The following is a 12,800-nucleotide window of genomic DNA, read 5'->3' on the forward strand; positions in this document are numbered from 1 at the left end:
TTCCAATTGTGTCTCCATCTTTGATGTAATCTGTGTCGACATTTCTGCCATACGCGTTTCTTGTGCTTCAATCTTCGATGTAATCTGTGTCGACATTTCTGACATACGCGTTTCTTGTGCTTCAATCTTGGATGTTATGCGTGTCTCCTGCGATTCTAGTTGTGATGACATTGTCGATGTTTGAGCAGATATTGCAGCCAAAATCATGTTCAAGTCTGTGCTCGTAACTGTCTGCGATGTTTCGTTTTTCTCTTCAACTTTTGTTACTTCCTCGCCATCAAGATGAAAGTCATACTTTTCCACATCAATTCCTTCCGCTTCCATTGCCTCTCGTAGCTGTGCCTGAAGTTCAAGTTTAACGCCGCTTGTATTCAATCCACGGCTCTCCAACTCCTTCTTTAGTTGCTGGATCTTCAATTCACTGAACTTTGCCATGTCGTTGTTGTCCTCTGGAATTTATTCAACAATTCCTCTTCTGACACCAATTGTAACGAATTTTTATTTGCAAATCCTCTTATTTGCAATCCTCTGCTAAGTTCGAATCACTAAACCGTTGAATAAATAACTCCAATTTGTAATAATGCAAAATGGCCTTTATTAAAGTACTTCACAATACACTCAAACTGTGCAACGAATAGCTTGCTTAATAACCACACTGACTGATAGCTCAATGAAACTCTACTATTCAAAATAGTACTGCTATTGCTCGCTAGATATCGTCTTAATCGCAACTGCTTGACAACTCAAATCAAACTGAATTACTTCTTACTCGCCTGCATCGCTTTTATAGTTTACGCTGCATACTTCTAGGCTCTTCGATTTCCAGAAGTTACTAGTTGTTTCGGCTACAAAATCGCCAGCCACAACTACGTGCACAAATTATTGCTCTCTCTTGTGCCAACTCAGATAAGGTATATGCATGTGTTTGTAGTTTACAGTCTCCCGCACACACATAAGCGTATAAGTAAATTCATCGGTGTGTGACATCTCATCTCTCGCTGCCTTGTATGTAAATGTTGCTCGTCGGAATGTGTACATATGTGTAGACGCAATTATTGATTCGTTTATGTAGATACATAATGATTGAATTATTGATGTGCATTCACGTCACTGCTTAGATCGGCTTAGAGCTGGCAGCACTCCTTAGTTTTGCTAATATTCGTAACAGTATTATTTTCTAATCTATTGGCATATTTTATGGGGGTGCCCCAGCGAAAATCTAAAATTGATTTCTTGTGGCCACTCTAATGTGGCAATTATTCAAACTTTTTATAAAATTCAAAAAAATTTAGCACTTTTTCAAAATTTTATAAAGTTTTGCATTGTACAATTTTATAGTAAAATAGAACCTATTTATATATCACAACAAAAAAAAATTACTAAAACTTTTCACACTTCATAAAAAATTCGCAAAAGTTCAATAAATTTAAAATTTCTATAAAATAGGTGAAGTATGAACCCAGTAAATTTAAGAAATAAATTGAGTACCAAACCTGAAATTGTTTGGTGTCAAAGTCAATTTTTTACAAATTTCTTCAACCTTTATAAAAATTAAACAAATTTAGAAAAAATTAGAGGAATATTTTGATTATTCTAGTGGTGTAATTTTAGTAAAAAAATTCGCTAATAAAATTATTAAAAAAAATAAAATTTGATCATGGTCATATCTAAAAATGTTTGCCTTCGATGGTGTTTTTGTCAAACTTTGTAAATACATACTGAATTCATAAAAAAAAAAAGTTCACATTTTTAGATTTTTATTTTTTTAAATTACAGGCTTCCACTCAGAAAATATTACAAAAACATATTTTCATTGAAGTTTTTTTTTAACTTACCTTATAATTTAAATCCTGCACATTGTCCAAACTGATATCGCTATACATGTCTTCTGTGGTATCACAATTGGAACTACGCCCGGATGAATTGAAACTTGAAGATCTGTAAAGTTGACTGAATAATGAAAAAATATTGTAAATACAAAGCAAAAGCGTGTACACTGTTAAGAGTTATGCAAAAAGCGCAATGAATATTTTCCTTTTATATATTTTTATGTTCATAATAAGGTCCGCACTGAACTACTGTATCTAAGTTCATTTACAATTATAGTTTCCTTTGTTGCATTCCGAAACGGAACTAGAAAAAAGCGCAACTTTTTCGTAAGAAAACCCGATAACACGTACACACACCACACCAGCCGCTTTTCACCAATTCCATCATAAGGTGACTCCATGATATCGGATATGTATTTCCGTTTGGTATTTTTACACACCACACCAGAAGCTTTTGAGTTAGCACACCAAAATAAGTGCTGCCAGATGGAGTAGTCTACCGCTCTTTTTCAAATATTACCTTTAACATTTACCTGACCAAGGAATATATTTTTTAAAATATATTGCCATTTAAAAGCTACAATTTGAAGTTCCCGTGCCAACTTGGCTTTAGAAATCTTACTTTTGATTCAAGGCTATTTATGTTGAAAATACTTTGATTTTGAGTTTTAAACAGCAATTTTTTTGATTATGTACGTGAATTGTTTTATTGATTTATTTTTGATGCATATGTCTACTTTCAGAAAAAAGTGACATTTGGAGAGTTTATAGCTACCCTTGTGCGCGTTTGTACGGAAAAGGACGCCGATATACTATGTAACTTGCTGGGAAACCTCTGCTAGACTTCTATCAATCTCTACAACTACAACTGCTGATCCTCCTTTCTGACCTGAATGCATACGCGTCCCTCACCTTTTCTAACTTTCTGCAGAGAATAGCTGACAAAGAGGGGAAAACTGACTAAAAGATTATTATGGAAATTGCTTTAAGGCTTTCCTTCTATCTCGAAGAGCACAAGTATTAAAGTGCACCCACTGGAAGGACTAACGCCAGGCATTTAAAAATCAAAGTATCCTCCAGAAAATTTAGATACTTTATTTTTTGTAGTATAAACTATTATTCTTTGTACTTGTCATATATAATCGATTATTATGTTTATTAAATGTATCCAACAGATATCTAGCAGCATTACCATAGGCAAAAGACGCGAGGGTCCCCGGACCTTTTTTGCTTTTTATTGCGTATGCATCTGCGATTTTAACTTAAAAAATGCTCATCGGCAATTACACATAGCAGTAGTGTACGGCCAAATAATGGAGACACATACCTTTTCGGTTATAGTGTACAACGCATACCAAAATCGAAAATGGACAATAGTGGAGGCATACTTTTTAGTACTTATTTTATGCGCAACAATTTCATAAAAGCAAATAGAGTTATGCACTTAGTAGTTCATATCGCTCATTTGCTGCAACGTCGTCACAACTCAAAAAACATGACTTTTGAGTTAATAACATATAAACGTAGCCAATATCAAGATCTATGTTGTATAAAAAAATCTTCGTGATCAGTTAAAAATTTAGCATGTGGTATAAAAATGAAAATATGCCTTTATATGCGCAACATATGGCAGTTAAAATCTTTGAATGGCTCTCCTGGAAAATCGTGTTTTTTAAGTTATGACGACGTTGTAGCAAATGAGCGATGTAAAGTTTAAATGCATATACATGTGCGCGTAGAAAAAAACCGCCTACTGTCTAATTACAACTTCATAAAAACCTTTTCAAACAAAAATTGCAATGAAACTGGATGTAAAACAAGCACTAAAAAACTGTCAAAACTAAGTAAACGAAAATAAAAAAATGAAAAAGAAAAATAAAGTAAGAAAAAGATAAAAAAAATCTAAAAAGGTAAAATAAAGTCACATCAATTAAAAATAAAATAAAACGAGTTCTTAAAAACGCATATTAATCGAATCGGTATACTTTTAGTAATTTTTTAACATCGTTTGGTAGTTTTAATGAACGTGTGGCAGCTCCGACGGTGGTGTGTCGTTTTACACTAAGTGAAAAGCTTTTGGTGTGGTGGTGTGTGTCAATGCATGAAACTTGCACAAATTTGGATAAAGCGGATGGCGCTCAAACTTTTTCTTTTTTTATTTTTGTGGTGAACAAATCCTTTTGGCTCTCAAACTGTACGTTCACACTATTCCAGCTCTCAAACTGTTGGATTTGAAAATAACAAAATTATGGTGGCATTCATACAATGTGATGAATTACTGAGAAATTTAAAAAGTGCAACTAAATAAATGCAGTGCTGGAACTTTTGTGGTGGGTGCAGTTTAAAGCATGTTCACTAGTGCTACACTAAAACCCATAATGTTATAGTTATTTATGTAAACCCAGTCCTATTTCCAAGCAGTGAATGTGAAAATTAAATCTATCTTTATAAAATCTTAAATTTGTGTCTTATGACCAAAATAGTAACAAGATAAAGCAATTGTTCTGAAAGATTAAATATTTTACTTACCTTGCCAAGGCATTTGAGCCCAACTGTCGGCGCCCGGAACTAAAAATATAGAGGAGAGTTATCATTAATTATCGCACAAATCAGGAAAATTGAAATTCTAATAAAATCAAAAGAAAATATGTATTTAAGACATTGTATTAAATAATGACTCAAAACCAAACCGCAACCATTTAAGTATTTACATATCGCCGAATTGGGGAAATATTTCACGTCCAAGGCTAATTTTTAAAAAATGCCCCATCTTAGCAAAATTTTTGAAAATACCCTATATCAGCATTTGTTTGACGAGCGCCCGCACATGCGAATTTTGGTTAAAGGGTGCCCTATATTAGAATTTGTTGCAAAATCGCCCAATCGAAAATTAAATTCAACATATTTTCGGACAAGAAAGCAGGATATGAAAAAAAAATCTAAGAGGTTAGTTCTTTAGTCGAATCCTGAGATTGGTAATTTGTCGAACAAACTCTGCCATAGAGCATTCTTGATTAAACTTCTGATAGGTCGTTTTTTTGCAACAGAAAAAAAATCAGTTACCCTCGTCTTCTCTTTGAAAATAACCTACTATTTAAGAGGAACATAAATTAAGGTATTGCAGCATACAGGCAATTCCTTTGCGCGCTTTCAAAAGCTGCTTTGAAGCTCATAAGAATATGGAGTTCCCTTATGATGGGTATTTTCTAGGATCTGGCGTATCGTGGAAATCTTATTGGTAATAGTTTTACCAGCTCTTAAGCATTCTCTACTCTCTGATAAGGTCCAAACAGTCGATCAACTCTCGACTTTCGTCCTTCGCTCATTACACTAGGATCGAACGTTATATGTAATATTAGACAGGTTTAGGATTCTAAGATGAAACCAAAGATTATTAGTTTCAGAGTAAGTAATAAAAACTACCTATAAATTTGATAAGTCGCTGAAATACATATATTACAAAAAAGTGAGTAACTTTCTAAAAATGATTTAAATATTTAATTTTTTCGTTGTAAAAAAAGTAGATCTCTTAATTACTGCTACTACTAATTTGGGCTGTTATTTTTGTTGCTCACAATTTAATTCGCCGTTGACCTCATTAACCCACTTAATTGTGGGTATTGGTCATACAGCTTCGTGAAATTATAAAAACCAGATTCTAAACAAAATAAGGCAGAAACATACTTACGCAGCAGGTATTAGTAGAATAAGATAAAAAGAAAAATATTAAATAAAACCAAAAATATAGTAGAAATAAAAAAAAAAGTTGCTGCGATTTGAAAATGAGATAGACGAAGTGGAAGCTTTTGTTATAATTCACATTAAAGCCGCCTGTTTGAAAACCTGCACAGTTGAACATTTACGCTTTGGCTTAAAATCGTTCATCGATTTTAAATATTTTTTCAAAATTTTTTATAATAAAGGGAATATCTCAAAATTTGTGTTGAAACAAAACCAAAAAGTTTAAAAATATTAAAAATGGACACTTCTAGACAATTTGAGCGTAAACTTAAAATCAATCATCAAACAGTTTTTCAAATTTTTTTATACTAAATTGGAAGTTTTTCAGTTTACTGCTTTTTTATTTTATTTTGTTCCAATATTAAGCTTAACTGAACAATAAATCTAATATCCAAAATTTGTGTTGAAAACCAAAAAGTTTAAAATATCTAAAAATAGAATCTTGTTGATAATTCTGGTTTAAAAAAAAACTAAAACGTTCAATAAAAAATTAAAATTGCGGACTTCTAGAAACTTCTAGTTTTTAAAGAAAACCAAAAAGTTTAAACTTGCAGCTAAAATTTAAAAATAAAAACTTTTATTTGTGGAAAATGGTCCAGCACACTTCGACTCTAAAACTGCGGACGGACCCTATATTTTGTTTTTAAATACGAGTATATACTTGTCTGGTTTAAAATAGTTCTTCACACTCATTTTCACGAAAAGTTGTATAGTCTAAGTTTTGAACCAAATTTCCTTTGGCCATGTACAACAGCGAACAGAAAAATAGCAACGGAAATGTTTATAAAATTTCGTCAGTGAAATTTTTTTTATGTTCTATATATTATGAAGAAATTTCTATCCATTTGGTAACTGAAACTACGCAAACCAATCTTAAAAACGGTTTCGAAAATATTCGAAAATTTGTTAAACAGTTTTGTAGACAAAACAATCTAAGTCTTATAAAGTTAAAGTTAAAAAAAAAAAAACAAATAAATGCAAAGGTGCAATAACCTTCGAAGAGATTTTTGGCCGAGCTTCTCTTCCAATTTGCGTAGTACTCCTTTTAATTTTTCCTACAAATCGGTAGGACGGCCGATGCCGATTCCGGGGTCCATCAAAAACCTCATTGATATCTGACATTCTTTGAACGAGAATTTTGAGATATCTTAAACTCGTTTTTTGTTAGACTAAAATAAATTTGGCTAGCAAATTGCATACTCAAAAAAAAAGTTTAAATTTTTGAAATAGTTTGAAATAGGTTTTTATAGATTCATTCAAGAAGAATAGAATTAACGAAATTTGATACAATTTGTCATGCTATTTTCATGTTCGCTGCTGTATGTAGAAAAATTTTGACGAAGTTTAATTTTTTTCCGAAAACGCGTTAGAAGTAGGTTTGTATAAATTCATTTACAAAATTCGTGAAAGTTTTTCTTCAATTATCGAAAATATAAAAAGAAGAATGGAAATAACGAGATTTGATAAAATGCGTCACTGCTATTTCTGTTTTCGCTGCTGTATATAGTACAAAAAAGTTTCAGATGTAGGCTCAAACTCTTGTCTGAGATGAGGTGTTCTTCAAGAAACTTTGAGATAGAGTATTTTCGAACCAGCTGCATTACAATCATTGCCGGAAGTGAGCTTATACACTACCAACAATTTCTCACGGAAAGTGCTAGACACTTCTCAATCATTAAATTTTCTTTAAAAAAAAAGCATGCCATAATACATAAGCGCTGCCAACGATAATTTGGCAAAATTAAAACTCATTTTCACAATAGTTAAACGTAATTATGTCGGAACTGCTGTGAGTTCAACGACTTGCCACCTGTCACCCAAAGTCCAACAACACCAAGTATGCCAGTAGTTTATGGTCTTTTAATGTCGGTAAAGCACTTAAAGCATAATAAAGTGCAAAAGTCAGTAGACGAAACAGACAGCAGATGAGTTAAATAATAAAACATAACTAACTAAGAAAAAGTAGTAAATAAATTTAGTGTAATAGCAAAGCATATAATTATAAGAAAGGAAGAAAGTGTAAAAGTTCAAATATCTTCAATTATAATGTGAAGTGATATCACAACAATAAAGATAATAAAAAATGAAAACATATCGTTAGATAATTATAACTTTTTTTCTTAATACTATTTCTTCGTTTTTTATCAGTAGGCATGTAATTATATCTACACAAATAAATCATATTTCTTTTGCAAGGTGATTAAGAAATCATGCAAAAAAAAAAAAACAAATACCAGACATGCTTCAATTGGCCTTTGCATAAGACAATGAATCAAATGCCTTGAATCAAGTTGCTTATTTTATTGTCATATTATTATGTATCAGAAGCCAATCAACGAGGGACGGGTGATATTTTGGGCCTCATATACACTGAAAGAAATGGTGCTAGTAAAATCAGCAAATCGGTTCTGTTGTTCCTGACTTAACGGAGATTCGGTGAAATTGATCGAATTATGGTTAATTCGACCGAGTTCTTTGTCAAACGAACAAATTAGTTTAGTCATTTCAACAGAAGAGAAATTGTCGCTCTTAAGTCAACAAAATTCTGTAAAATTTAAAGATTCCTGGTCAATCTAACTGATTTTTCTGTTAACACAACTGACCTCACTTGTCATTTCAACAGCGATCAACAGTCAATACATGAGCAAATTTCAAAGAGAACTTTACGCTCACTGCGCTCTCTACTTTGTACTTATGACGATGGTGCCACTTGTTTAAAAAAATACCAAAATAAGAAAACCACCAAATCGAAAAAACACGCAAAATGGAAAAACAACAAAAAACTAATTTTTCAGTTATCAATACAAAACGAAAACCCTTTTTTGAATTTATTGTGCAAAAGATTGAGACACCGGACACCTATTTATCGGGTACAATTTTGCAACTTCTCCTCCAAGCGAAATGCAAAATTTCGCCGACTTGTTGCAAAAGTTTTGATTGAACGAACAGGATTTCTCCAAAGTTAGTAAAATTTTGTTCAAGTTTTTACGAATTTTCACTCACGCGAACGAATTTAATAAGATAATAAAAAACATCCTTTTTTAATGTTGATGTTTCCGACAACATAAAAGTTTGAGTTTTTTTGGAATCGTTTCAACTTAAAGTGTTATGAAAATTTAACTTGCCGAATTACATGTCAAGTTACTCCAGTGGTGAATTACCTTCCTGTGATTTGATTCTTTACTTTTCTATAACTTACAAGTTCTCTATTTAAAATGTTATGTCAAACATTTATACTAAAAGTTTTGTTCGAAACAATCAAGTGTGGCAACTACATTCGAGGGAAGAAATTGAGATGAGCTGAGCTGCAAATGAAAGAATTGAGAATCAGTTTTGTGACTACTATTTTCATTTCGATTTGCAAAGCGAAGTTCAAAACTATAAATTAAATAAATTATAAAATATAAAATTTGGTGAAAGTGCGTTTAATAAAACAAAATAATAAAGTGTATAATGTTTAATGTGGGCCAGCATATTTGATGTAAGCCCAATTGACGTTCGGTTAGTAAGTGCCACCGTGATGTGATGGTAGCGTGCTCCTCCTGCCGCACCGTATGCCTTGGGTTCGCACCCCGGGCAAAGCAACAACAAAATTTTAGAAATAAGGTTTTTCAATTAGAAGAAAATTTTTCTAAGCGGGCCCCTCGGCAGTGTTTGCAAGCGCTCCGAGTGTATTTCTGCCATGAAAAGCTCTCAGTGAAAACTCATCTGCCTTGCAGATGCCGTTCGGAGTCGGCATAAAACATGTAGGTCCCGTCCGGCCAATTTGTAGGAAAAATCAAGAGGACCACGACGCAAATTGGAAGAGAAGCTCGGCCTTAGATCTCTTCCGAGGTTATTGCGCCTTACATTTATTATTATTTTTTTTTTTGTCGGAACAACTTTTTTTGTTCATTTGACTACTAAAACGGTCAATTACGAATCAACGATTTATGCGCAGTTGATTCAACATCTTCTTGCGATGGATAAAAGATGACAGAAATTTCGGTTGAATTGACCCGTATTTCGGTTGATTTTACCAGTATTTTTTTTTTCAGTGTAAAACATATTAAGATCTTGGACTATTTTTTCGATTTTTGTAAAAACAGCTATGAATTTTGTAACTGAAACTTTGCAAAGCAATATAATGCCAATTTCAGACAGAGGCTTAATGAAATAATTAGTCAGGCATTCTACATTAATGCCCTTATTGAACTCAATCTTCCATACAATATTCAATTTCTTAATTAAATCATTATTGCTTTATTGAATGTCTAATGGCGTAAAAAGTCTAGTCAGTTTTGCTTGGTGTTTCGAATTATATTGTCAATGTAACAAATGACAATCAATAATAAATTATTTTCGATAATTTACAAAAAATAGAAAATTATCCATCTGTGAAAGTCTTATAAAAATCTATTCCTTAGTTTCCGAGATTATCGATATCAAACAGACAAACAGACAAACAGAAAAAAGTGGTTCCGATGGATTCTACGACATTCCAAACGTCAAGTACACTCATTTTTTTTAGAAATCTTGTATGTACAGACACGATTTTCGAGAGGTTTATTATAGTATAGATAAGCTAAGAAAATACTTCCAAAAAGTTTTTAACTGAAACTATGCAAACCATGACACAAATTGCCGTATATTGTCAATTGAAAGTTCCGTATACCTCATTGATTAAAAAGCTGCAAAACGTATATTTCCTTTTTATATGACGCTAAACATAGATGGATTCTAATGCCGTAAACGAAGCGAGAGCGGGAAAAAAATTGTCATATTGTAATAATAAGTATTAAAGAAGAAAGTGTATTGGTTAATGCTCCCAAGGTTGGTTTTCCTGCATTTTGAAATAAAAGATTCAATAAAACGCAAAAAATTTGACATTTCGGTAAATACTATACTAATTATCTCACTCCGATGAAAGGATCAAGTGAAGACCCATGTGGCTTCCAATTTTGTAGGCAGACAACGAAACGAGAGAGAAGCTACCCAGCTTTATTTGTCGGGAAAAAACGTGTAAATGGTTAAGTACGTAAGCAAGTACACTGTTACAAAGAATAAGCAAAATTTAAATAAACTTTGTTTGGTTCGATTAAATCGATTTTTTTCTAGAATCGAATCGAAAAAATTTAATCGAATCCAGCTCTAGGTGCAACATCTTACACATGCATAATATATAATTTTTGAGGCTGCTAACAGATGTTCGTTATTGAGGCAAATGGTCCTGTTCGAAAAGGAAAAATTATTCTTTCAATAAACGAAATTGTGATTCCATTAACAATATCGGTATAAAAACGTTTTCGAACATTTTTTTTCGAAATTGGAACTTTTTATTTGGAGATTTCTGTACTTTTTTGATGATGCGGTTTCAGGCCCGATCAATTTTTTTGTAACATAGTGGAAGTTCTAGGTCTCTCAAAATTCGGATTGATTTTTGTCAAATTTTATACTGAACAGTGTTTGTGATTTTTTCCATATAAACACTAAAGCTATTCGTAAAACAACCTTCGGAAAAACAATTGTCAACAATCAAATCGAATTTTGAGAGACCCATTACATGTACTTTGTCAGACTATAATTGATGGCTACAAACATGCATACTCAAAAAAATTCAGAAACCTTTCCAAAAAAATTCGAAATTTTTTCAAATTTTTCGAATTTTTTCGAAAACGTTTTTGAGATAGTTTCAGCTACGAAATTCATAGATGTTTTCTCTTAAATTATCGAAAAAAAATTAGTTGATGAAATTTGATAAAAATTGTCACTACTCTTTTCGTGCTCGCTGCTGTACATACTTAAATTTAAAATGCTATGCAAATTATTTTAAGCAAAACTTCTGTTGAAAGCATACAAATTTAAGTACAATTTTTTTTTTTTTAATACTAGACAAAAATTTATAGTTTCCATTCAATTTTTTTATAGCTGACACTATTTTGCATATTTTGAGTGCAATAAAATTTGATGAGACGTGAAGTATTAAATAAAAATAGCAAAAAGGTGAATGCAATTTTTTGCATGCTTTTAGTCTGCTTTAAGCTCGCTTGAAAATCCAATATAAACACAGTCTGCAACTTACGCAATTTGCATTGCACAGTGGGTTACTTTTTAAAATTTAGAAAAACTCTATTGATACAAAGCTCTTTTTTGCTAAGATATAGCTTATTTTATTCGTTCACGACCCTTTCAAATACCTTTTATATAAAAGTGGGCGTGGTCCTTAACCGCTTTCGTTAATTTTTCTTCAAAGCTTCCTTATAGTAAAGGCAACCTCTCTGCCGAATTTTGTAACGATAGGTTTAACCGTTTTTGATTTATGATTAATAATATTTGCAAAATTGATTTTATCACAAGCGGGCGGTGCCACGCCCATTTTAAACAATTTTTTCAATTTTTATGAAGTCTCAATATGAGTACACACATCAAATTTCAACATTCTAGGTGTACTATTTACTAAATAATCATGTTTTTTGTGTTTCCAAAATGTTATATATATTACACGTGGGCGCGTTTATCATCCTTTAGCCCATTTTCAATACCAGTCTATTCTGGGTCCAGATAAGCTCGTGTACCGAATTTGGTGAAGATATCTCAATAGTTACTCAAGTTATCGTGTTAGCGGACAGACGGACGGACGGACGGACATGGCACAATCAAATTTTTCTTCTACACTGATGATTTTGATATATGGAAGTCTATATCTATCTCGATTCCTTAATACCTGTACAACCAACCGTTATCCAATCAAAGTGAATGTACTCTGTGTGCAAATCACGCTGAGTATAAAAATACATAATAATAATCCCGAAATTTGCTTAAAAATGTGAACAGCCTAAAAATTAGCAAAAAACGGTGAATTTTTTGTTTTTGGCACGTTAATTTAAGCTTCACTTGTATGTTTGTATGCAAATCTTGTATACCTAACTAGCATACGCATAAGACATTGTGCTGGCAGAAAATTGGTTTTCCATCTTTTATAAAGTGCTCCCCCTTCCCCATATAACTCATTCCTCATTCTTGTCCACTTTTCACCAAATTCTCTTTCTTATTTCTGTATGTTATTCTGTTAATTGTCATTACCGTCTTATTCTAATTCCTCCGTCCAATCCCAAAGTAATTCCCGGTCGCATTGCTACTCACACTCCAATAACACTCTCCCTCTCACTTCCACTTCCACTACTGTCACCTTTACCTCACCCAATTCGATTTCCTCATATTTGGAATCTCTATACCAAATATTAGATCACT

The 12,800-nt window shown here is 32.4% G+C and overlaps 1 protein-coding gene across 13 annotated transcripts in view; it reads right to left on the minus strand.

The window, feature by feature from the left end:
- The window catches only part of nuf (rab11 family-interacting protein nuf), a 268,745-nt gene that overhangs the window by 117,804 nt on the left and 138,141 nt on the right, over positions 1–12,800 (minus strand). For 10 of the 13 annotated variants that reach the window (XM_067792115.1, XM_067792123.1, XM_067792120.1 and 7 more), the window contains 2 exons: positions 4,359–4,397; positions 1,836–1,950 (listed from right to left, as the gene is read on the minus strand). In XM_067792115.1, the coding sequence (XP_067648216.1) occupies positions 1,836–1,950; positions 4,359–4,397 (154 nt within the window). The remainder of the gene's footprint in view (positions 1–1,835; positions 1,951–4,358; positions 4,398–12,800) is intronic. The other 3 variants (XM_067792122.1, XM_067792119.1, XM_067792125.1) reach the window with 1 other exon arrangement.

The sequence above is a fragment of the Eurosta solidaginis genome, chromosome 5 (assembly GCF_040869045.1).
Source record: "Eurosta solidaginis isolate ZX-2024a chromosome 5, ASM4086904v1, whole genome shotgun sequence".
Lineage (NCBI taxonomy): Eukaryota > Metazoa > Arthropoda > Insecta > Diptera > Tephritidae > Eurosta > Eurosta solidaginis.